Source organism: Eimeria maxima, genomic scaffold, assembly GCF_000499605.1.
Source record: "Eimeria maxima Weybridge genomic scaffold, Emw_scaff118, whole genome shotgun sequence".
NCBI classification, from domain to species: Eukaryota; Apicomplexa; class Conoidasida; order Eucoccidiorida; family Eimeriidae; genus Eimeria; species Eimeria maxima.
The window spans coordinates 22,799-47,386 of record NW_013564197.1 but is presented as its reverse complement, the minus strand read 5'-3'; the positions used below and the strand labels follow the sequence as shown (position 1 = coordinate 47,386).

Genomic DNA, 24,588 nt, shown 5'->3' with positions numbered 1-24,588 from the left:
TTGGCCACAAGTTTAAAATATTACAATACAAATCATGAGCCAAAGAAGCAGCAATAGCAGGGTAGGTTAACTGTGGGTCAGAGGAGTATGCAATAGATTCCCACTTAACCCAAAAATTAGAGTTTCAGATAGTTGAAGCTCTCCTGAATAAAAATGTGTATTTTTCAGCAAAATGCATTGTACTCAATATTTACAACAATACAAGAAATCGGTGTACGTTATATAGCATTTAGGACGTTCCACGAACAGTCGGACGGCTCGGGTTGTGCGAGATCATTGGCAAAACAGATAAAAATACAATAGAAAACAAAGAAATTTCATACAAAGCACATACTAGAAGGAATTTTCGTGTAGAGGTGGTGTCATTCATTATGCTTCGCTTCCCTCAGTGCCACGACAGGCCCTCAAGGGCTGCAACCGTGGTGGTTCATTTGACTGCCTGAAATCCCGTTCCTCTTACTAAGAGAAAACCACCATGTTACCCTCGTAAGTGGAGAATTTGTTGATGTTATACCTGATAAATCATTTATCTTTATTTTTAATATTATTGGGCCCTCTTGTTGAAGGCGAAAATAGACACAATTTACATATGCAAACTCGCATGTATTGCCAGCTCCTTAGGCTACTCTACTCTAAATTCGCAGGTACGTCATCCTTTTGTAAATCGATAAGCCACTTTTTGGGTATGGAAATAAGAAAAATTTGCAGTTTTGTCCTATCTGTATTAAAATCTGCTAATGCTTGTACTTCCATCTTAAGAATGAAAGCGCTCTGTTGCCCAGGGTTAAGGGGGCTCACGGTAGTACGCTAGCGGAGTATGCCTGCTTTCTCTATGTATAGACGTGTGCACCTCGCATCTGCACGCCCTCCGATAAATGGCGCGAAAACCCCATAAACCCACTTAACTAGCCTTAAAACCATAATTAAGTCCTCAAATAAGCCAAAAGGAGAGAATATCATATTTGTCTTAGTCTGGTCGAATAAGGTGGGTCAGTCAGCGCCTGAGCGACCCAGCCTGTCCCACGACCTTGATGGGCTTGCGGAGTTCGTAGCCTTTTGGCCGTCAGTGTTTCCTAAATGAAGGACGTTGACAGTAGTAGTGTATTATATCGTCTCCCTTTCACGGAATATGTAGCCAGAAGTTCCCAGCGTGAGCCGTTGTAGTGCCCGTGCACTACACCCGATCTGGTTAGTAGCTCCAAAGCACCGGACTATTCAATGTATTTCGTACTCTTTCAGTTAAAAGGAGATTTTATTCGTCAAACGGAGCTATTCGTATGCTCTGCTGTCCGTGTCACCATTATGCCTCGAGTAGCACAGCATATGCGGTGCGGATAAGACTGTCTGAAGTGAGCAGTCGAGTTCTTACCGCACCATAGTAGGGAAATTGAACGCAAGCAAACGTCTTCAGTAGATGTCTACAATGTTCATCCATGTAGCAACCAGGGCTTCTTCGCAGTTGCTCTTCAGGGCTGTCTTGCATCTCGTGTTTCGTCAAGTTGCCATGAGTTGTTACGTACGGCGCAATTCAAGACCAGACTTCTTTTCCTCAGCTCAAAACACTTCACTTGCTGCTCTCTGGAAGGCTGGACACTGGAAAGGACGGCCAGTTGCACTCACGGAACTCTCATCTTAAGTGTGTTGACCCCATTACAGCTTGCAATAGCTCTCAGATAATACCGACGACCCCTCGTTACACTTGGTTACACGGCATGGTTCACGGAATGCAGGAAATAACAACGAATTTAACACCCACCTCAGGGCGTCACGCTAAACAGACGTGAAAAGTACCGAAAAGGACCCAGCGTATACATACGCCAAAAAGCATTCTTTCTGACATTCCCGGATCCTCCTCCATATAACTCTATGCCTATCCGAGCTCATACTGAAGGACAGCAGTTGTCATCACTACTTGACACAGCTTCCGAAGGAAACCAGATTTCTGAAGCAACCGCAAGGAGATGCAATCTCTTAGTTGCTTCTTGGATGCAGTCTCTGCAGTCACACATCCCGTATGGTAGACACGACATTCGGACTGGGAAAAATGTGTGCACACAATAAGATAATAATCCAGAAAGTAGTCACAGTACCAGGATAGGGGCTTGTGCTTCAAACCGGCTGACAGCGACCTAATCCTATGCATGCCTTGGGTCCTGCATTGGGGGGCGTAGATGCACCCGCCAGAAGACAGCATTGAGCTACGCCTGCAACGAAGCGAAGAGAGGGCGCACCTCTCAGCGTTCTCGACAGCATTTGCGTCATCTGTGGAAAGAGGGTTGGAGGCACTGTCCCAAGTAGAAAGGAGCAAAGACGCTCGTACGCAGTGAAGAGCCCTTGCGGGAAGGGGCCGAAAAACGAATCCTTTTGAGGATCTGCTCCAGTTAAATCCCGGACGACAGGAAAGATGTGGACAACTGTTGGAACGGCCCAGATGTTTTTGATGACGTCTGCAAGGGGGCTGGCGAGCCAATGAAGTTTGATATACCCCATTGAACTTCTGACGTATACTGCCGGCTTACTTTCAACTTGGTGATGCCAACAAACCGGGATTCAACGAAGTGCCCCTACCTTTATCCGTGCAGTTTCAAGGATATCGTGGTGAAAAGCAGGAAATGGAAATGATTTATATCTTCAAAACTCACATATTGAGGCCAAGAAAGGAGAGTTTTATGCAACGCGAAAGGCAGCATAAGCACCTGAGAATGCTTTGGTCTCACCAATTCCTCGTGTGCGTTGGATTCGTCGGCAACTACTGCGAACATGAGCGTGAACAGCTCAGCTTCTCATTGGCCCTCGTCTACATGCCGAGTAGTCGTTAAGTTTAACAGGGAAGGAGGCCTAAATATTTCGAATTCTACATGTGATGATGTGCCACCCATTCCACATGCCGTTATATAGTTTCCGTACTCCGTCTACGGCGAGTGTCATCAATCGTGTACTCAACTGCTCCTCTTGCATGCGCAGCTCGACACGTCGGGCAGTTTCAACATGCATCGCAGATAACTCAAGCATCCGAGCATTAGATTCTCTGCTGGTTAATGGATAGGCCAACCCAGCAAGCAAAGGTAACAGTATCACAAGGTATAAAGGCAAAACTGGCAGGATAACACTACCACTGCACATGGGAGTCCAATGCGCGTTTTACACCAGAACGTGGGCTGTTCCGCTGCTCCCGAAAGAGCAGCTCTTCAGCCGTAGTGGAGGACAACACACTGCCTAGGTCCTCGATGCCATATTTCACGAACACGAAGTGAGCGGGGCGGTAGGAGAAGCAGAATGCCGCCTAGGCTGCATTGCAACAGGCAGACACCCGCAAGGGACAGTGTGCTGATTGAGCATGCTAGGGGCAGATGTCTGTCCAAAGTTGGCATACGAATCATTACACAGCCACAATAGGCAAAATAAGAGCAAGGAGAAGCTCTACATTTATCTAAATGCATTGACAAAGACTTGTTTCCGCGTGCTTTGGGGGAGTTGCAGTAGGTCACCTTGCGATTCCTGGCCGTTTGCCCCCTCTCCATCAGCTCCAAGCACTTGAGCCGCACCGTTCAGCACTCCCGAATACTGGGAAGGTAGGCAAGTTGCATTTAACGAACTCTCACAGTGAGTATTTGGTATCCATTGAAGCTCGCAATAGCCTATCGGTCAAGGACTACACGTTGCACTCCAGGCGCTTGAGCAGCTCTTCAGGACTTCAGGAAAATAGGGAGGCCAGAGGTTTTAAGGGAACTTCCAACTTCAGTATTTCGGCAGTGCTCAATCGACTTCGGATAGGACGGGGAACGCGAACTACAATGTGTGCTACACCCCCTTTGATGCACGCCCCAGCACTGTAGACACTTGTTAAATAGTTAAATGATGTTTTATTCCCAGTGGGCCTGCAACGTGTGGTGCACTTACTGCTTCGCCCATACTGGCAAATCGACACAAATTTCTCCACCTACCCGGCAAGAGACATAAATCCATCATAAGTGGCCGCACACAACAACTTTAAGTAGTTATTATTCGCATTTACACGATTTGCGAAGCAGACATACTGCAATTAGTTCACTGAATGAGCAATGGGTCGCAGTCCCTCACGATGCAGTGACACAAGCGACGGATGGATTTCTTCACCGGTACCGTGAAACATTTTCGATGGTAGGTTTTCCATTCGGAATTTTTTATGTTTTCAACTTTGAACATTTGTTTTTCCGATGTTTTCACGCCATCGTACCAGCTCGTTGCTTTTGGACTCTTCCAGTGACACCACAACCTCCCGCCGCTCCCTACCATCGCTGGCAGGATTTGATGTACTGCATTCATCTGAACTCTACTCAGTTTCATACGTGACAGCCTCCTTCAGTGGCTGCCGTGTATGAAGGCGCAGAATTGAAATATAAAGCCAAGTTTCCACTTGTGGGCTGGGTGGAAGCCCGTGCAGTATTCCTGACCCACAGTGGGCGCACACCCGTGCTGAGCATATGCGGCTCATGGTCCATTTTAACGCTTTAACGTTGTGGCCAAATGCCAGACCTGCATAATATTATCCAGGAGAATGAAGCTCCAAGCGTTTCGGCAGCCGACACTTCTTCCGGGTTGCCGGCGGTGGGATTGATCTCTGCACGGTTTGGAAAAAGCAAGTCAAGACACAGATCCTTACATTCTGCCTTGTATCTACGTGTTTATCTGGCAGCATTAGCCTCAGTACTGGCAACAGTAATTCTTATTTTTTTCTGTTCGCGCGCGTATGAAAGACGCACAGCCCTAGGCCTTGGAAAGCGTCGGCTGGCCGGCGCAGAAGACAGCGATGCGCCGCTTGGCTTTTGCGGGAACACTGCTGATGGAGACGAGCAGCAGCATCAGGCCCCGCACCTGCAGAACTTACACGCCGGTGTAGGGTGGCAATTGCCTGACGTTGGACTTGTCGCCCAAGTAGTTGAGGTGGGTGATGATGGCGAAGAAAGAGCTGTGCAGCAGCAGGAACAGCAATATCTTCGCCATGACCCCCCTGTGGGACAATCTGGGTTGACCGAAACTCAAGCAGCTCTGCAGCAGGAGCAGCTTGGTCACCCATCAATTCGGGCTTCAAGTCGAGAGAGATCAACTCGAGAGCTCGATGCAGCAAATGGACTGCTGAATCTCCTCTCTAACCAGAATGCTGCTGACCCTTCTGCTTCTGGTACAAATCAAACAGATGCAGTCGATGTACAAATGGTTCGACGGGAGGTTCTCCGGCTGCAGCGGCACCAGCAGACGGAGGAGGGGCACCGCCAGCAGCTGCAGCGTCAGCTGCACCGGCTGCAACAGCGCCAACAGACGGAGGCGACGAACCGTCAACAGCTGCGCAGACTTCTGCTCTGGCTACAGAGCCGCCAGCGGGCAGAAATGGGGCGCCATAACCAGCAAATGCGACAACTGCGCCGGCTGCAGCGGCATCTGCAAGGGGAGAGGTGGCACCGTCACCAGTTACAGCGACAACTGCGCCGGTTGCAGCGGCAACAGCAAACCGACAAGCAGCATCAACAGCAGCTATATCACCACCACCAGCAGCAGCATGATCAGCTCGTGCTGTTGCAGCAACAGCAGCACGTGCGTTGGCAGCAGCTATTGCAACAACAGGCTTGGCTTCAACACCAGCAGCACCTGTTGATGCAACAGCAGTATCACCTGCCTGTGCTACAACTGCAAGGTGGGCAGTTCTTAATTCAACCACAGCAGCAGCAGCCTGCTTTGCAACAGCAAGCGCAGCAGCAATCTTTGCAACAACAGGTGCAGCAGCAATCTTTGCAACAACAGGTGCAGCAGCAATCTTTGCAACAACAGGTGCTGCAGCAATCTGTGCAACAGCAGGGGCAGCAGCAATCTGCGCAACAGCAGGGGCAGCAGCAATCTGCGCAACAGCAGGGGCAGCAGCAATCTGTGCAACAACAGGAGCAGAAAGAGTCTGTGCAGCAGGAGCAACAGACGTCTGTGCAACAACAGGAGCAACAAAAGTCTGCGCAGCCGCAGGAGCAGCAGCAATCTGCGCAACCGCAGGAGCAGCAGCAATCTGCGCGACCGCAAGAGCAGCAGCAATCTCTACAACCGCAGCAGGAGAAGCAGCAATCTTTGCAACTGCAGGAGCAGCAGCAATCCGCTCAACAGGAGGAGGAGCAGCAAGAGGGGCAACCGAAAAGGAAGAAGCAAAAATTGCAACAGGAAGAACAGCAGCAACAACTGCAACAGCAGGATGAGGAGAAGCAATTGCAGCAGCAAACACAGCAGCAAGTATTGCAGCCGCAGCAGCAGCAGCAAGTATTGCAGCCTCAACAACAGCAGCAACTACTGCAACAGCAACAACAACAGCAAGTGTCGCAGCCGCAGCAGCACCAGCCACCATTGCAACAGCAACAACAGGAGCCACCGTTGCAGCAGCAACAACAGCAACAGCCACCGTTGCAACAGCAACGACAAAGCCAGCCTCCACTGCAACAGCAGCAACAGCAGCAGCCACCGTTGCAGCAGCAACAACAAGGCCAGCCACCATTGCAAAAGCAACAACAGCAGCAGCCACCGTTGCAGCAGCAACAGCAGCAGCAGCCACCATTGCAGCAGCATCAACAAAGCCAGCCACCACTGCAACAGCAACAACAGCAGCAGCCACCGTTGCAGCAGCAACAACAAGACCAGCCACCATTGCAAAAGCAACAACAGCAGCAGCCACCGTTGCAGCAGCAACAGCAGCAGCAGCCACCATTGCAGCAGCAACAACAAAGCCAGCCACCACTGCAACAGCAACAACAGCAGCAGCCACCGTTGCAGCAGCAACAACAAGACCAGCCACCATTGCAACAGCAACAACAGCAGCAGCCACCATTGCAACAGCAACAACAGCAGCAGCCACCATTGCAACAGCAGGTGCACCAGCCACCATTGCAACAGCAGGTGCAGCAGCCACCGTTGCAGCAGCAACAACAGCAACAGCCACCATTGCAAAAGCAACAACAGCAGCAGCCACCGTTGCAGCAGCAACAACAGCAACAGCCACCATTGCAACAGCAGGTGCAGCAGCCACCATTGCAGCAGCAACAACAACAGCAGACACCTTTGCAGCAGCAACAACAGCAGGAATCAGTGCAACAGCAAAAACAGCAGCAATCAGTGCAACAGCATAGCCACCAGCAACTATTGCAACAGCAGGAGCAGCAGCAACAATTGCAACAGCAAGAGCTGCATCAATCAGTGCAACAGAAAGAGCAGCAACAACTCTTGCAGCAGCGTCCGGAGCAGCAGCCGCCGCCGCAGCAGCAGCAACAATTGCAGCAGCAAATGCAACAGCAACAAGTGCTGCAACAACAACAGCAGCAACAGCAGGGGCAACTACTGCAACCGCCTAAAGGGCAGCAACAATTGCAACAGCTGGTGCAGCAGCAACTACTGCAGCCGCAAAGGGAGCCACCGCCATTGCAACAGCTACGGCCGCAGCTATGGCAACAGCAACAGCAGCAGCAACCATTGCAACAGCAAAAGAAACAGCAAGAATCGCAGCAGCAGGAGCAGCAGCAAATACTGCAACGGCGGCGGCAACCATTTACACAATTGCAGCAGCGAAAGTTGTTGCCACTATTGCCACAGCAGGCTAAGCAGCAACAGCAGGTGCAGCTATTGCCACAGCAGCATAAGCAGCAACTGTTGCAACAGCAAACGCAGCAGCCACTACTGCAACAGCAGCCTAAGCAGCAGCAACTATTGCAACAGCAGGAGCAGCAGGGCGCTGCGAGTAAGGAGGGTCAAGGAGTGGCGGCACAGGCGGGAGTAAAACAGCAGCGCAGAGGACACACAAGGGGGCAAAAACAACAGATACTGCCGTTGGCACCGAAGGAGCAGCAGACGCCACTGCTGAGGATGCCCAGAAATATCTCAGGGTACTTTATGGAAAGTGTGTGGATTGTTCAGGACTCTTCAAGCACTGGGCCGCCTCAGGCCAGTACTTCACAACAGGTAATGCAGCCTTCTGCTGCTGCTGCTATTGCTGCTGCTGCTGCTGCTGCAGCAGCAGAAAAAGCAGCATCAGGCCCCTCGACATCCAAATCTTCCAAGTTCCAGGTGACTCCGGAACATGTACTAGCTCCCGCCGCAACATCTACTGCTGTAGTTGCAAGGGCACTAAGGAATGAAAATGTTGTACTTCCTGCTGCAGTCGATACAGCAGCAAGCGCAGCAGCAGCGCGTAAGTCTCCTAATGCTGGATCGCCCTCTGCTTCATTGCCAGTAACCACAAAAGATATGGCCGTAGAGGCGCCGATCCTTGCTAGTTTACTGACTAGTGGCAGCACTACAGGAGCACAGACAGCAGCAGAAGCAACACCAGCAGGTCCCTCCACAGCAGCATCTGTATCGCGAGTTGGAATCACTCTCATCCAGGAGATGGGTTCAGCTCCTGAAGTTGTGAAAGAACACCCATTTGTGCGTCTGCCACAGCGGATGAAGGGGAAGGTTCCCAGTGGGCTCTTGGTTGACGTGAGGACCGCCGTTTCTCGGGTGGGCAGGAGGGATGTCGCACCTCTACTTCATAGGGCGCATCACCTGCTGTCGAAAAGACAATTGTCTCTACGTGAGATTGGAGATCTGTCGAAGGTATCAGAAGAGCTGATATCCCACGCGATTCATTACCAATATTTTGACCTGTCAACGTATTCAGCAGGCCGAGCAGTTGAGCGGTTGGGGTTGCGTTTCCTCCTTTTGGATGTTGTGGTTTCCACCCTCCTTATCTTGGGACAGGAAGTAGAGACTGAACAGTGGGAGCGTTTCACAGATGCTATTAGCCATGATGCTCCCCCAATGACAACGTGGGTCAACCGCAGTGGGCAATCCCATTTCTACTCGTGTAGGGCTCAAGAACTCAGCAGGGCAATACAAACACTCAAGCAGGGTTGGAGGCCGGATCCCACAGACCTTATGAATATCAAAAGGATGCTCTTCTGCTCGGCATTTTCTCCTGCACTCTTCAGGAGACGGGATTTCGATCACTGGAGGGATGATGACAGCAGTTCCACCACTGGTTCATAGCGTTTCTCAGGGGATAGATGCATGGACTTCTCGTGCATCATAGTGGACAAAGGGACAATACAGGGAGTGACAAATATAGGCGAGAAATTTGTGCGGTTCCTACTTTCCTTCATCTTCCGTTGGCTGGACTTGTGGCGGTGACAACCGACGCTTTTGAGGGGCTCAAACGGTTGTTCGCAGTTTCGCCCAAACGAAGACATAACAAACAATGAATTTGTAGAAGTACCCGCCTCTCTGTTCTAGTGGTGTGGATCGAGTAGGAATCAAACGCAAACGCCCCTTACAGCAAAAAAGCACGCAGCCTAGTAGGGAAGGAAAGGAAGCTACAATTACCCGCTGCCCTGTTGCTTTTTACGGTTTTGGTACTTGATTGAATCATCTGCATTTCTGGCGCTTCGAGTGGACGTATGAGCACCAGCACTGCATCCCAACTGCCAGGGCATTGGCGTAGACACTTCAGCGTTCCCACAGAAAAATCTGCGCAGGCATTGTAGCTTTTGCGAGGCATTTGGACGACGCCAAGGACGCCAGCTTTAGTGGAAAATGCTTCGAATTCGAGTGGCAGCAAAATAAGAGAGTTTAATTAGACGGTGCTTTTCCTCTATGAACCGTCCGACCTGCTTCAGCGTACGAGCATGGCTTGCCGTCTGCTGGTAAACATATTTTGACTTATCTGCACATTAACCATTTACGGCCATAGAGTGTTTGAGAGTTTGAGAGCTCTCACAAGTTTTGTTTAGTGCACTACAGCCATAGATAGACATCACAAAGATGAGTTGAAATCCCAGATAATCAAGGAAATCGAATGAAGATGCTTATCCCCCCACGCTGTAGAGGACCTGAATCGGGGGCCTCTGGTGCAATCTGTTTCACCGTTGTCATGCTCAGGGTTTTGCAGCCGACTCATCTGCGGAGCCTGCAGTCTTTTTTTTCTCTAAAGCCCTATTGTGTCTAAATAAATTAGCTGACGGCTTCCTGTTGCCTCCTTTCAGCTGTCCGACTGTTTGTCACTCGTACTCCTCTCCACGACCTTCGGGTCGCCTCTACTTTGGAAGAATGCTTGGGGCTGACCTTAGGATGAGTTCAATGCTGAGTAGTGAATGCCCAGATTGTGCCCGTCCAGCTCGCAGCTTACAGTTTTTGATTCGCCTGCGGCATCTTCCATTGATTGCTCCTGCCCGTGCTGTTCCTCTTGTCTCCACTGGATCGACCTACCAATGCATCAATCTTCGCAGACCCTAACGACGTACTGCATTCACTCCTCCGCCGTAGAGTCTCAGCACTACTGCGAATTAAATTTGTCAACCTCTTTTAACTCTTGCACCCGAGATCGCAGCAGCATGGTCAACTGCAGGAAGTGCAGCAGCAATCGCGGTGGCCGTGCCTGGGTTTCCAAATGATGACAAGGCCTTTGCTGCGTCGACGACAACCAGAGAAGGCAGGGACGTGCGGGAAACAATTGTTTCTAGCCTGCAGACGCCTGACAATATCAAAGGCGTAGAAGCAACAACTGCTGGAAACTCAGCCATAGGATGAGCCATTTTCGCCATGCCAGCAACTGCACAGAATCCGGCTGGAACGGATCTGCCAGAGACGCCCAGCCCCTATGGGCCTGTGACAGAACACTCCTATGTTCGTCGGCCGAGTCCAATAGTGCACAAGAATCCTTTTGCTTATTCGGTTAACTTGAGATACGCCGTAGCCACATGTTCCAGCATGAAGTTGGTGTGCGGCTGCTCAGGATTCATGACAACATGGTTTTGGCTCTGTTGTAGACAACACAGGTGCTCTGTTAAAGTCTAACACTCTCATTACAGTCTTAGTAAAACTATTGTTGCCGAATGTGCCCAATGACTGCCTGTATGTGTAGTGGTATTGACAGTTTCGCAAAAGCCCTTGACCGCCCTCCCCAACATCTAGGCTTCCTTAGAGCCCAAGAACTTGCTAGCTGCAAGAGAGGTGGTGGTGTGTCGGGTTGCGGCGTATCGTGCTGTAACTATTAGTATGGTAGGGCCCTATCTACAAGCACGAACAGGCCTGCTCTGCTGCATGCACTACCTTGCAAACAGTTGTTAAGACTTGTGCTTCCCTGCCGGTTTTCACACTTAGGCCTGATAAGCACTAATGCTCCAAGTTCTCACAGATTTGTCAACTTCGCAGGGAATACGCATCATAGAACCGTTGCCTCTGCTCGAAAACATGTGAAAGTTTGGCGACTTCAGTCGTCAGCCAATAAACGTAGTGATCTGCAATATGTATTATTGACAACCCCACCACTAAAGAAGCAGAAATTGCAACTTTGTCTTCACGAATTACCACTGGGTCTCAGGACGCCAAGCATATGTCCTCAATTGTAGAGGCTGAGTTGCACGGTCTCATGCCATGCAGCGAAGGGCATCGCCAGGTTCAGATCCCCAAGGCAGTTGAAAGTCCATCGTCCTAAGCATTCCATTTGTATGCAAATAATTTTACGTCTAATTTCCTATTATGTAACGTCGCCATACCTCTGATGCTCTTTTATGTTCGTGTTGCTCCCTGGTGACTTCTCAGTACCGCGTCCTCCTTCCCTGGACAGTATTTCGTGCATTGCGTTGCTGTGAGGTAGATAAACTTTGCTTGATGGAAACACGCAGTAGAAGAAATCTGGGACATTTAGCGCCTGGCCACTAAGGTTCCCCTTGGTTGGTGGGGTGGAAGCTGTGTTGCCAGAGAGGGATGCACTTGGCTATTGCTCGTTGTGTGGCTTGTCTCATGGCTCCTACTTTAGCGCTTAAGCGTTGAGGCCAAATGCCAGAGAAGCCTAATATCCTCCAGGAGAATGCAACTCAAAGGGCTCCTCCAGCCTCTGCGTATTCAGAATTGCCATCGGTTGGCTCGGCCTGTGCTTGGTCGGGAAACTTGAGCCACAGAGCCTGGCGTTCGCCTCAGCATCTTCGTGCTGTTCTGGCGGCCATAGCGTCCGTTACAGCAGTTGCGGCTCTCGTTTTTTTCTGTTCGAGGGTCTACGAGAGACGTGCACTCTTGGCCCGTCGAAGCCGCAAGCTGGCCAGCTCAGAAGTCAGAGATGCGCCATTTGAAATCTGCGAGAATGATGGGGAAGAAGTGGAGCAAACGCACAACGGCTCGCGTCTCCCTAACGATGTTCCTGGCAGCGAGTGGAGTCTGCCCCTTAAAAAGCGATTGCTGGTAAGAGTGGCTGAATCCGGGGCCGGCGGTGATTGGCGTAATCCCCAGCAACAGGAACAGCAGTATTTTCATGAAGCCTCTACAACTGAGTTTGTTTCACCCGAAAGTAGCTCAGGTCCGAGCCAGGAGCAGTTTGGCCTAGCACCATTTCCGATTGGAAACCCACCGTCGTCAGGGCACCTGCGAATGCCCAGCATGCCCGATGCAGCCGCAGGGCAAGTGCTTCTCGATACATATCAGTATCCTGCTGGACATTCTGCTCAAAATGCAAGGAAACCAGCCTCTCGTGAGGAGAGGAAGCTGCAGCCAAGGAGGCGCCGGTCGCAGAGGAAGCTGGAGATCCAGCATCGGCACCATCAGCCGCAGCAGCCCCATCTCCAGGAGCATCTACATGTTCAGCAGCAACACATGTATTGGCAGCACCTGCCTTGGCAGCAGCAACGTCAGCAGCAGGAGACCATTCTACAGCAGCTGCTGGAGCGAAAGCAGCAGCAGGTAATGCAAGATCATGTGCAGCAGCAAGCGGTGATAGCGAAGGAGCAGGCGGTGGCTCCCCAGGTTGAACTAGAAGAGGTCCAAGATCAAGGGAAGCGGGAGCGAAGACAGGAAGGTGAACTGGAGATACTGGAACTAGAACAACGTCAGCCGCTGCGTCCTGCAGATCCCCTTTCAAGGTATGTGCAGGAAGATGAATGGATTGATTCGTCTCCACGGCATGAGACTTCTGAACCCAGAACCCATCAACTGGCGATGCAGTCTTCTGCTGCAGTGGCAGCTACTTCCTCTCTGATCACGCGTCACACCGTTCAGGTGTCTCTGGGACTTCCACTTGCTAGTAGTCCACCGTCTCGTGAGCATGCAGTTGATGCTGCCGTAGCTTCAGCATCAATGGCTGGAGCAGCAAGAGCGGCAGCCGCGCCTGGGTTTCCATATGATGACCCGGCCTGTTCTACGTCGACAACCAGAGAAGGCAGGGAAGTGGGGGAACCGATTGTTTCTAGCCTGCAGACGCCTGACAATATCAAAGACGAAGAAGCAACAGTTGCTGGAAACTCAGCCATAGGAGGAGCCGTTTTCGCCATGCCAGCAACTGCACAGGCTCCGGCCGGAACGGAGCTGCCAGAGACGCCCAACCCCTATGGGCCTGTGACAGAACACCCGTATGTTCATCTGCCGCTGCGAATAGTAGAGAAGACTCCAACTGCAATATTGGCTAACTTGAAGTGCGCACTGGTCTTTCGGCCCTGCAGGCGGGATGTCGTGCCGCTCCTGCAGAAGGCTCATGATCTGCTGTCGCGCCGGTTTTTGGAACTTTCTCAGATGAGGGATTTAGCGAGGGTAGCGAGAAAGTTGATGCGGAATGCGGCAAAACATCAGCATCAGGACATGTCGAAACAACCACCCAGTACCGCAGTTGAGCGACTGGGCTTGCGTTTCCTCATGCTTGATGTTGTGGTGTCCACCTTCATAGTTCTCGGCTATGACGCAGACCCTGGAGTTTGGAAGACCGTCACAGATGCCATCAGCCACGCTGCGCCGCCCCTGGCATTACGGGGTAGGAAGAAAGAAGAGTTGCAGACCTTCAACACCGCTCTGGGTCAGGAGCTCAGCAAGGCAATACAAACACTCAAGACGGGAAGTAGACCAGACCCCGCATGCCTCTTATATATCAAGAGGATGCTTTTCTGCTCGCCGGAAGCTCCTCGGCGTTTTAAAGCACCTGACTTCGACCGCTGGAGGAAAGATGACATGGCTACCACCAGTGAACCTTAGCTTCTTTCACGGAAACTGGTAGTTGTGCATGTACTGTAGTTGAAGAGGAGAAAAACTGGTCAAAGTGATACAACTGCATGCTGAGCAACACTACTGTTTGGGTCCAGGTCGCTTTCCTTCGTTAGCAATCAATGCGGTTGTACGGTCGACATTCGATACTTTCGAGTGCATATAGTGTCAAGCGCAAAGCAGACTCCGCAGTAGATAAAAAACTCGGGGGCAATCGTTGCCCAGTTGGTGTTCTTCCACTTGATTAGCGGAACAGAAACAGTGCAGGCGACTGGGAGGAACCACACACAAATCACTTTGCTATTCACTCTAAAATGAAGGAAATTTAATATGGGAGGTGACGCAGAATGGATTATCTTCCTTTTTATTGTGTGGAGCTGTGTTGGTACCTCATCGCGTCACAGGCGTTTCGCGATATAGATGAAATGACTCGAGGCCGTAACACAAGTGTTACAGCTGAAGTGTCTGGGGGCTTATGCATACAATCCAACGCTTGCTCGCCTGTATCTGCGCAAACGGTGCGGCTTCAACGAAGCGTTTGTGAGATGCCAATGGCACGGGTATTAGGGAAATATGCTTTGCGGCAGGGAACACCAAGAACAACATATGGCTGCTGCTCTGAAACGATACATTCATGCTGAAGCATGTCTCGAGCATAGTTTATGTCATGGCGGTGCACGTGTTAATCAGCGCGAACAAGGTGTTGGGCAGGCGTTACATCTCGTAAGCGGAGTGGCCTGTCAGGGTTGACCCACGCATCGAAACAGCGCTTGGGCAACGTTGTACGTGGCGTTGCCATGTAGAAGGACTTGCAGAAAGGTGTACTGCAATCCACGACGAGCCTCCATATCTCAGTGCATTTTGCCGTTTTGGCCATGAGGCCTGGATGGATACCTGTTTTGGGTAGGTAGATGGCACCTGGGGCAGTTGTTAACGTCAGTGTTTTTTGTGCTTCGGAGAGACTTGCTTACATCCGGACAACGCTATCGACTATCAAGGAACGTCGCCATGGCGTAAGTCTGTGGAGTCCTGTAAAAATGTATAGTGTAAAGGTGGCCCGTCTAAGGACGTATACGTTGTAAATGTCGATCAAGTGCAACAATAATTGGTATAAATAGGGGAATGGAGTTCAAATCTAGGCTAGTGCCTGTGTTGGGCTTCCCCCGAGGGAAGAGACACTGCACGCCCCTAAGAAGCTCGTCTCGGCACGCTAGTGCCTATGCTGCAGCGAGAGAGTTAGGATATTCCCCCTGCCCACGTTGCGCTGAGTTCCAGTAATATCATATAAGGCGGATGCATCTAACGGTATTTCATTAGCTCCAAGGCCTGTTCACGGCAATGGGATATAGAAGTCCAAACACCCCACTGAGTCCTCGACTAATCGAGGTTGCTTGCAGTGCTTGGCGCTTTGTGTAATCAAAATTGAATATTGCGAAGCATTTGCAGGGCAATAGAGCTGGGAAACCTTATCTGCTAAGCGCCGTCTGTTCATGCTGGTAAATGCATATTTGCTCTTGGCCACGTTGTCTACTGAGGGATAAGGAAGTGTATAGCACCTCTCTAAGGCAAGAGCGCATACGCCAAGCTAGAGGGACCTAAGTATGCTGCGGCTGTATGAGAGGCTGCAGGAACTACGGCAAGCAGTGGTGCAGATGTGGGGTGGGCTCCTCTGTTACAACAGTCCCCCAAGTTAGTTTACACGAGGGCCATAACGAGTTACAATATATAGTTCAAAATCCCCAAAATATGGGCCCCCCCTAAACTAGCTGACCTCCTCTACTGTCCAAAGGCTATAACGGCAAATAAGACGCCTAAAAAGGGTGAGCAGAAGAGACGTGCTGCCAGATGTTGCACCAGACCTGGCCAGAAGTCCTGCTGCACAGCCACACCACAAGCAGCCATATTCCTGCCCCATCTGACGGATGGGCAAACACTGTAGAGTTATCCCGTACGGCTCCCATGGCCCTCGATGGCCAAGCGGCACGAAACCACAAGTACGCGTACAAGTGTTAGGCAACAACATTGCTTTCGAGATGCCACCTTTGAGGAACCACATCAATAGAGTTGCCTTATATGATGTTACTGTATTGCCAAACACTTGTCAGCATCACTGGCGTCTCCAAAATGCTTCGCCAATGTCGCAATGCCTGCGCTCACGCATGCGGGGAAACGCTTCGGTGTATGCAGGAGTACCCTGGGTGTAGCGCTGTGCCAGATGCGGGACGACCTCGAGTCACTTCACTCAACTCCATCCCAGCGATAGGGGGCGCCTCAGACCGTACCCGGGTATCCATGCAGCTCACATATTACAACAGACGGCAACCAAAACTTCATTGTCTCAGCTGTTAAGTCCCATCGGTTCTACTTTAGTTGTGCCGTTTTTTCTCCGTTCAGATTCAAGTCGCCGCCTGACAAGTAGGCTGAAGGTGTTCTTTCATTGAGGACCAATTGTAGCACCGTTTTCCCGGAATTGTGACGATGAGGGATAATCAAAAGTGTCAGCACGTGTCACCGTAATAGCAGCCAGTTGCTCATGAAGGCACACAGACACGACACAAACGGTGTGCTCCCCGCTTAAAATACAAATTCGTGTCATCTCTCCCACCAACAGGATGTGTGCAAGAAGTTCGTTTTTAAAACGAGAAAAGCTATAACCCATCGGCGCGACAGGCGTCATCCTGCCTCCACGGTTCGAAGTCTTCGGTTTGCAAGCGCACCGGAGATAATTCTAAGCAGAAGAGCTTCCGCTTGAGCTTCACGAGCTCTTTGGCTGACGGCCGTATACCCGTCTTGAGTGTCTGAATTGCACAGGTGAGTTGCTGGGCCAAGCCTGAAAAGAATTGCGGTCGCCCTGGATAGTATCGCATGATCGGTGGGGGCCCGGCGTGGCTAACAGCGCTTGTGAATCTATTCCAATGTTCATTGTTAATCAGCCCCTCTGACTGCCCGAGCACAATCATGGTGGAAACCACAACATCCATAATAAGGAAACGGAGTGCCAGTCGTTCAACTGCGCGGCAGGTTAGGTGTCCCGATACATCTACACTTTGATATTCCATCGAGTGGGCTATTAGATTTTCCGCTGTTTCCGCCAGCTCCTTCAACTGCATTGGAAACAAACACTGCAACAAGAGCAGATTATGAGCCTTCCGCAGAAGATGGATGGGGTGCCTCCTGCGACGCGTTCGGGTCACTGCTCGTTCCAAGTTGACCTGAAACTCAAGCGGTACATTTTCCACCACTCGCGTCGGCAGCCGTGCATAAGGGTGTTTTTCTAGAGCGCCCTTAATAAAATCCTCCTTCGATGGTAACTTGGTTACCAAAGCCGGAGTCGATACAGAGGTGGGTGTGGCGGAGGCTACTGCTGATCCACCAGCTACAATTTTTGCTTTTCCCAGTTCCATCCTGCCACCAGTCAGTAAACTTGAAAGGACAGGCACCTGTAAGCTCATGCCTCTTCTAGCATGCCTCGATGCAGCGGAGGCCAGGCCAGCATGAGGCCGGTCGATCGCAGCTGCTGCATTTGCTGCTGCTGTCCCTGAAGCACGAGCAGCAGAAGTTTCATCCTCTGAATCCCCAGCAGCGGTATCTGCTGGCAATGTTACAATACAAGGTACTGATGATCCCGGAGTTGCCTGAACGGTGGGGTGCGCGGACGTCGATGGGCCTGCTACTGCTACTTCAGTAGGAGACTTCAGCGCTTGTTGCTTGCTGTGCTCAGGCTCATGAGACCCTAAGGTGCCGGATGCAAGCCAGGCATCTTCCTCCAAGCATTCCGGCTCCACCACCGGCTGCAGCTGTTCCTTCCGTGCATTCGGCTCTGTTTGCTCTTCTCGCTTCCGCTTCTTCCGACTGGGTTGCTCGTCACTATCATCCTGCACCTTCGCTTGCTGCCGCTTCTCTGGCAGTGCCTGCTGTTGCTCGCTGTCTTGCATCCCCACCTGGCGTTCCATCGGTTGTAACAGCTGCTTCCCCTGCTTTTGAAGTAAAGACTCATGCCGCCGAAGATGAGGCAAAGATTGCTGCAGCTGTTTCTGTGGCCACTGCAACAGCAAGTGCTGCTGCTGCTTCTGATACGGCTCACTTCCCTCCGGCAGCACGTGGGAATGCTGCTGTTGCAGGCTCGGCGGGTTTATGGGCAGCTGCTGCTGCAGGCGGTGCAGCTCTGGCTGCATCCCACTCAGTGGTGGCCTCTGCTCCCACACTTGCAGAGATGTTTGCAGCGCATGTGAAGAAGATTGTCCAGCATGCTGGTGAGGGCCGTGGGCCAGCAATCCTGTGCGTAAACCGAATTCCCTCGAGGTCTGCACTTCCGGGGTAAGTTGCTGCCTTTGCTGCTGGGGACTGCTCAAGACGTCGTCCCTCCCGGCTTGAGCCACTCTTGCCAACAATCTCTTTTTCAAGGGCAAATGCGTCTCCAAGCCAACGGAACCGTTCTCATGCGGCTGACCGTGGGGCTCCTGTTCCCCGTCTTCGTCACTGGAGCCGGCGCAAGTTCTAACTAATGCCTCATTGTCTTCTGACTTTGCCAGCTTCCGGCTTCGAAGGCCATGGACAGCGCGTCTCGTGTAAACTCGCGAACAGAAAAGGACGAGTGCAGTGATTGCTGCAACGGAGGCTATGGCTGCCAGAAAAAAACGCACACACGGTAGGGAACGGCAGGATCTCTGTCCCAAATTTCCCGATCGAACAAAGCTAGATCCCAACATTGGCAGCCGTGGATGGGCAAAGGCTGACGAAGTGCTTTGAGTGCCATTTTCAAGAAGAAAATTGTGCTTCTCGCGCATTTGGGCTCAGCGTTAAAATAACAGAGTGGAAGCCATAAGGCACACTATCTGCTAAGGCAGTGCGCTGAGCTGTGGCTCTGAACTCCGTAGACTTCAGCCGCAGGAACCGAGATAGTTCTCAAATGGTGGATGACAAATGCTGTAGACTTGTTTTATGGTGTCGTAATTAAAAGTATATTTAGCTCAGAGGAGAGCGTTGTATGAAATATGTCTAAGGGAACGAGGAAGCGTGTATGTTATCGAATCGCTAGGGTAGGCTCCAACAGAAAAAAAAAAAACGCGACTGGCTGTACGCCAACATCGGCAGAACACGCACTCTAAATATAAAAAATCTTACATTTAAATGGAACTGCCAGTACTATGAGGTGTTAACTTTCGTGGGGAATTCCAAACCATCGTCTGTCGCGGTTCCCTGCATGCCGTGAGCCTACAGCCAGAGACCCTTCCCCCATATGACAATCGATGCGTTTCATCTGAGCCAAAAGTAGTCGACTGAATCGAAGGGACATTATCTATCCACAAGATCTGAAACCTTTTCAACACAGCCTCTAGTAGTTCTGTAACTCAGCTTCCTTCACAGAAATATGGGAAGTTTGTAGCAATGAAGGTTCTTTAGGCACCGGCGCACTGACAAGTGACTGTGCAGTAACACTCGCATTACTTTTTGTATGAAGCAAGCGCCTCTTTGCTGTTACCCGAATATATGGCTTTATTAGAGCTTTTTTCAAAACTAACTCCGGCGTGCAGGGGAAAGTTAGCGTTGGGGGTTGGGCGCGGCCTAATCTCCCGTCCGGTCATCGATCGCCTGGTGATCTTTTCAGCACACTAGTTCTTCTTAACTCTTGCATGCTTTCGTAATAGTAGTTAATACAAATATTGCAGGCCACAGTGGTGACTGCATATGCCAACGACTCTCTACCGAATGTGTAGCTTAGGCTGTGCTCTGGTGGCAAGTCAGTGACCTGGGCGCGCCGAACCATTACGCGGCCGTAGTAGGCGTGCAATATGCAAGCACAATTTCTCAACAGCGATCTGCAGTATTCATAGATACAGCCAAGAAAGTCTGTATGCGCGTGTAGGTGAGGCCGCCTTGAAGCTTGAGATGCGGCAAGTTGCGTTGCAATTTATGGCATTGTGCGTCCTCTACAAGCTCTTGAATCGCGGCTCTCAGGGCTCCAGCACACAAGGAATGGATCTCAGTTGTATTTTACAAGCTCTCACCTTCACTACTATTTCGGTTCCATTGGAGCTCGCAGTATGCCTCACAGACCCCGAACCCCCACGTGGTAGAACCCTCTGGTTCAAGGGACGCACATACGAAAAACAACCACCACCCTACAGCAGGCTCAGCAGGGAACATTTACCTGTCCCAAAGTATCGTTGAAGTTCAGCCTTTCACGTTTATTCCACAATGCAGGACTCGGACTCTCCCTAGACGGGGAGCCGCGACCAACAGTTGGGTGCATAGACGGAAAGAACCATCTTCAGCGGACAATGTTATTACACCCAGAACTTTTCATGATGGGTTCCCCTGCCTTTGCCGTCAACCCACAACATGACGGTTCCCCCGATGAGGAAGTAGTGGAGGAGCTTCTTGCCTCCCTAGCTTTATTTTCATCTTCAACACGATCTACATGAAGTATATTTGCTGCTTGAAACCACATCATTTGAAACGGGTCACAACAACTGTGGCCGTATCTAAACAAGGGCATTACTTTCCGGAACACATCCTGACTACCGAATTTCTCTTGCACACACTGCGGTGTAGGCTTATTCCTACGTCGGGGCACGGGCCCAGGGTGTGGCAAGGTTGAGGTGAGAGTGTATCGGTAGAGCTTTGTATCGAGAAGTATCGAACAGGCTATACTAAAGAGTCTGAAATTCGTGATGTCGGCAGACATTTCTATTTGCTCACAGGTTGGATGTGGCGCTCCAGGTAGTGTTTAAGAACTGTTTACCGTGCTTTTGCATGCAGCCTGTGGGTGCTGGGATGAGGGGCTCCCTCGTAGCATTAGTAGTAGCCCGGTGCACTGCAGCTCATGATCCGTAGGTTCCTCTCAGCACTACTCTTAGGCCTTTGGTCCGTGGTAGGATACCTGGGGGAATAACCGGGGCTGTAAGCATTTTTTTGGAAACTCCCTACCCTTGACTTCGGCTCTAAGGGGTGCTGCGACTCAAGAGTTGCCCTTTCTATACCAATTTACCCCGAACTTAACTGTGGGCGGACGTGAGTTGTGATAGAATCAAAGCACTAATGATAAGAGTTACCACAAACGCAGCTCACAGTTCCTTCAGGCTCCAGCCACCACGGCAAGAGACGCAAAAACGCCTGTTGCTGTTAGTTAGAACAGGCAGGCTACGATGAATGGAAAGACGCCATGCTTCAACTCCTACAACAAGGCAGCCTCCTTAAGCAACATTTCGTGCACCTACCTCACATTATCTCAAATCTTTGTGCAAGTCAACCTCATAGGCAACCATAAACCAAGCCCTTTTCGATCGATGGAATAACACCGCGGACACTTGTTTCAGACTCCCTTGATCCACAGTGACCATCCTGCGCACAATCGCAAATGCGTGTACCAGTGGCAGGCAAACCACTTTCCATACATGCCCTACCACGAAAGCATCCCTTCACTGGAGCCGCCTAATACACTCCTGCGGAACATTTGCCGCAGTAGCTGGGGCAATTGGTGTTTCCCAAACGTTGCGGAATCCTCAATGCCTGCGCAGATACAGGCGTAGAGTCAAAGAGGTGTATACACAACCCCTCCGTTTTAGTGCTGTGGGCCTTTTCTAAGACCTGTAAGCGAGGGATTCGGGTACACTAAAGGTAGAAGCGCATCCGACCTGATTAGGTGCCCACGTAGCTTTGCGCAGTAAAGCATAAGGTAATCAATGTTTCGTTTTGTCTCTCAATAGATTCCGTGTACATCTCTATGGTTGTCGGCGCTGTCTTCGTTCTGTTTGTATTCGAGCCAGTGAACCCCAACCAGTGATTCTAACTTTCACCTAACATCCCTTCCCAGACATTGTTGGCAGTTGTATCAACTAGCTGGTCGGCTCTCCAGAAACTGTCATAAAAATAGCTGCCGATGGATGATGAAGAGACTGGGGACGCAGCATAAGTGGGCAATGCTTGACAAAAATACGGATATATCTTTTCCCTCGATTATCTTCTTGATGCACTGAAAAGCATGGAAAACCCCTCTTCGACCAAAGAAGCTAAGACCAAGCAGGGGCTGTTCCGTCTTCCAACCTCCAGTGATCGAAATCCCGTTCTCTGAAACGCGCAGGAGATAAAGGGGAACAGAACAGCATTCGCCTGATCTTCACGAGTTCATCTGGATGCGGCCTCTTTCCCGTTTTCAGTATTCGTATTCCCCTACCCAGCTCCTGAGCCAGAGATAAGGAAAAAAGCGCTCGCTGCGTGTAGTTTGCCGTTGTGGCAGGATCGGGGGCGGCGTCGCTAATGGCCTCTGCAAAACGTTTCCATTGGCCAGGGTCTGGTTTCTGCTCGAGAATCATCAAGGTGGAAACCACAACGTCCAGCAGCATGAAACGGATCGCTAAGCGTTCAACTGCACGGTAGGTCTGATGTTGCGACAAGTCTTGTCCCTGGAAATGCATTGCGTTCCCTACTAGATCTTCTGCTATTTGAGCTAACTCCATCATGTGAGTGTCGACCAAAACTTCCTGCGACAGCAGCTTGTGGGCCTTATGCAACGAAGCCCATGCGCTGCACGGTATACGCCGGCTTGTCACGGCGCGCTCAAATTCAACCGAAATCGAATCCGAAGATGTGTCCTTGATTCGCTTCGGCAGACTCACAAAGGGGCGTTTTCTTTCATGGTCAGCAGTCTGCGTTCCTAGCAGCTTAGTGATTGACGGGCTCGGCACATATATGGGCATGGAGGAGCTTGCTCCCGTTGAAACTGCAGCAGCTGCCGCTTTCCCAACGGCAGCTGCCGCTTTATTTGCATCTGTAGTTGTGTCAAGAATCAATGAACTAGAAGACCCAGGTACCGTCATGATCATGTCCTCCCCAATTGGCGCCGTTGCACCAGAGGAGGACAGGTCACAACAAGATTCGACCTTCGCTGCAGCAGCCTGTTCTGCGGGTGCTGCAGCTGCTCCATCCCGTGAATCCCCTCCACCAGCTGTAGAAGCATGAGCGCCAAGATCTAGTGGAAAACCCGAAATGACCTGCACGCTAGAGCTCGCGGAAGTGGAGGGACTTTCTGATGCTTTAGCAGCAGAAAACTGCAACACTTGTTGAGAGGTGCTGGGCTGAGGGGCCTGCGGACTTGAAAACTCCGGGGCAACCCATTTATCTTCCAGCAAATATCGCGTTGCCGTATCTGCAGGCTGCAAGAGGTCCTGTGGCTGCTGTGGTTTCTCTTGCTGTCCTCGCTTGCTCTTCGTTTGCTCCAGTTGCTGTTCTCTCGCTTCCGTTGCCTGCTGCTGCTTCTGAGTTTGTATTACCTGCCGCTGATCTTGTTGAGGCAAAGCCGGGGGGTGCTTCTTCCGTTTAAGCAAAGGCTGGAGCTGCTCCGGCTGCTTCTGCCAACCCACGTGCCCCCAGTGCAAGTGCTGCTGTTGATTCGGGTCGCTCGTGTCGTCGTGTTGCCGCAGGTGCACCTGCTGGCGGTGACGCCGCTCTTGCTGCAGCTGCCGCGGCGTCCGCCGTATCTGGCTCTTCAGCTGTCGGGATTTCTTGGGGGTTTTATACCTTTTGCCTGAATCAACCTGTCCAGCACGATGCTGGCGAAGGGGGAGATTCGACAGGCCTGTTGCTGGATCTAGCACAGGCGGCGTCCGCAAGTGCGATGAAGACAGTAAATTGGGAACCGAAAATGTTGCATGGGCAACCTGATCCCGCATTGGGAACGTCTGAGGTGGAAAATAGTTGACCTGGACTTCACCGCTTCCATGGTGATGCTGCTGGTGCCCTTGGTTATGGGGATTACGTTCACCCCCACCTGTACCAGCTTCAACCACCCGTGCCAACAACCTCTTTTTGAGTGGCAACGGATATTCCTCAGCAGCAGCAGAATCGGAAAGGTGAGGATTGTGGTGCTCCAGCTGGCTCTCTTCGTTAGTTGAGCTACCGCAAATTTGAATTGGGTTACCTCCCCCTTCTGTGGTGGACAGTCTTCGGCTTCGACGGTATTGGACAGTCCGCCCCTGATAAGTGCGCCAGCAGAAAAATACTAGCATAGCAATTGTTGCGACTGAGGCTATGGTTGCCAGAAAAAGACGCAGACAGTCAGCAGGATGACATTCTCTCTGTCTGAGAAACCCAGACCCTGCGCAGGTGGATCTAACAGTTGGAAACGCAGTAGGGGACAGGGCAGACGAAACGTTAGGAGTTTCACTCTCCTGAGCCATAGTTTGCATCTTGTGCATTTGTCCACGGCTTTAATTTGTTAAGGTGGAAGCCATCAGCATTACAACCTTCCACAGGTGCAGGCGCCCGCTGTGACACTTAATAGACCACGAATCCCACCGTGCCCATCAAAAGGGTGTTCGGAAGCTGGAATTTGCCAGCAGTATGCCTCTTTTATTTTTGCCGTGGGAAAAACGGGTCCAGTTCAAAGCTGAGCAATATGTGAAATATTTGCAACAGGACGAGGAATCCGGGTGGTGTATGTTATGAAATCGATGAGGCAGACCGTGCATAAAAAAGGAAGCCGAGGTGTCCGAGAAAACTGGCAAAGCGAATTTTTGGAATGGAAGAAAATAAATTCTAGGGGAATCGCCTACTACAACAAACCTTCAACGTTCGTGGGAAAATCATTCA

The 24,588-nt window shown here is 51.0% G+C and overlaps 4 protein-coding genes across 4 annotated transcripts; 2 read left to right on the top strand and 2 right to left on the bottom strand.

The window, feature by feature from the left end:
- Window positions 1-4,506: 4,506 nt before the first annotated feature.
- On the top strand, window positions 4,507-9,030 carry EMWEY_00015030 (hypothetical protein, conserved; the record flags this gene model as incomplete). The annotated part of the gene is made up of 1 exon (XM_013479505.1): window positions 4,507-9,030. The coding sequence occupies one exon, from the start codon at window positions 4,507-4,509 to the stop codon at window positions 9,028-9,030; it is 4,524 nt and encodes a 1,507-aa protein (XP_013334959.1).
- A 2,787-nt stretch (window positions 9,031-11,817) lies between these two features.
- EMWEY_00015020 (hypothetical protein) lies at window positions 11,818-13,989 on the top strand (the record flags this gene model as incomplete). The annotated part of the gene is made up of 1 exon (XM_013479504.1): window positions 11,818-13,989. The coding sequence occupies one exon, from the start codon at window positions 11,818-11,820 to the stop codon at window positions 13,987-13,989; it is 2,172 nt and encodes a 723-aa protein (XP_013334958.1).
- A 2,657-nt stretch (window positions 13,990-16,646) lies between these two features.
- EMWEY_00015010 (hypothetical protein) lies at window positions 16,647-18,754 on the bottom strand (the record flags this gene model as incomplete). The annotated part of the gene is made up of 2 exons (XM_013479503.1): window positions 16,647-18,622; window positions 18,736-18,754. The coding sequence occupies 2 exons, from the start codon at window positions 18,752-18,754 to the stop codon at window positions 16,647-16,649; spliced, it is 1,995 nt and encodes a 664-aa protein (XP_013334957.1).
- A 3,256-nt stretch (window positions 18,755-22,010) lies between these two features.
- EMWEY_00015000 (hypothetical protein) lies at window positions 22,011-24,005 on the bottom strand (the record flags this gene model as incomplete). The annotated part of the gene is made up of 1 exon (XM_013479502.1): window positions 22,011-24,005. The coding sequence occupies one exon, from the start codon at window positions 24,003-24,005 to the stop codon at window positions 22,011-22,013; it is 1,995 nt and encodes a 664-aa protein (XP_013334956.1).
- Window positions 24,006-24,588: the final 583 nt, after the last annotated feature.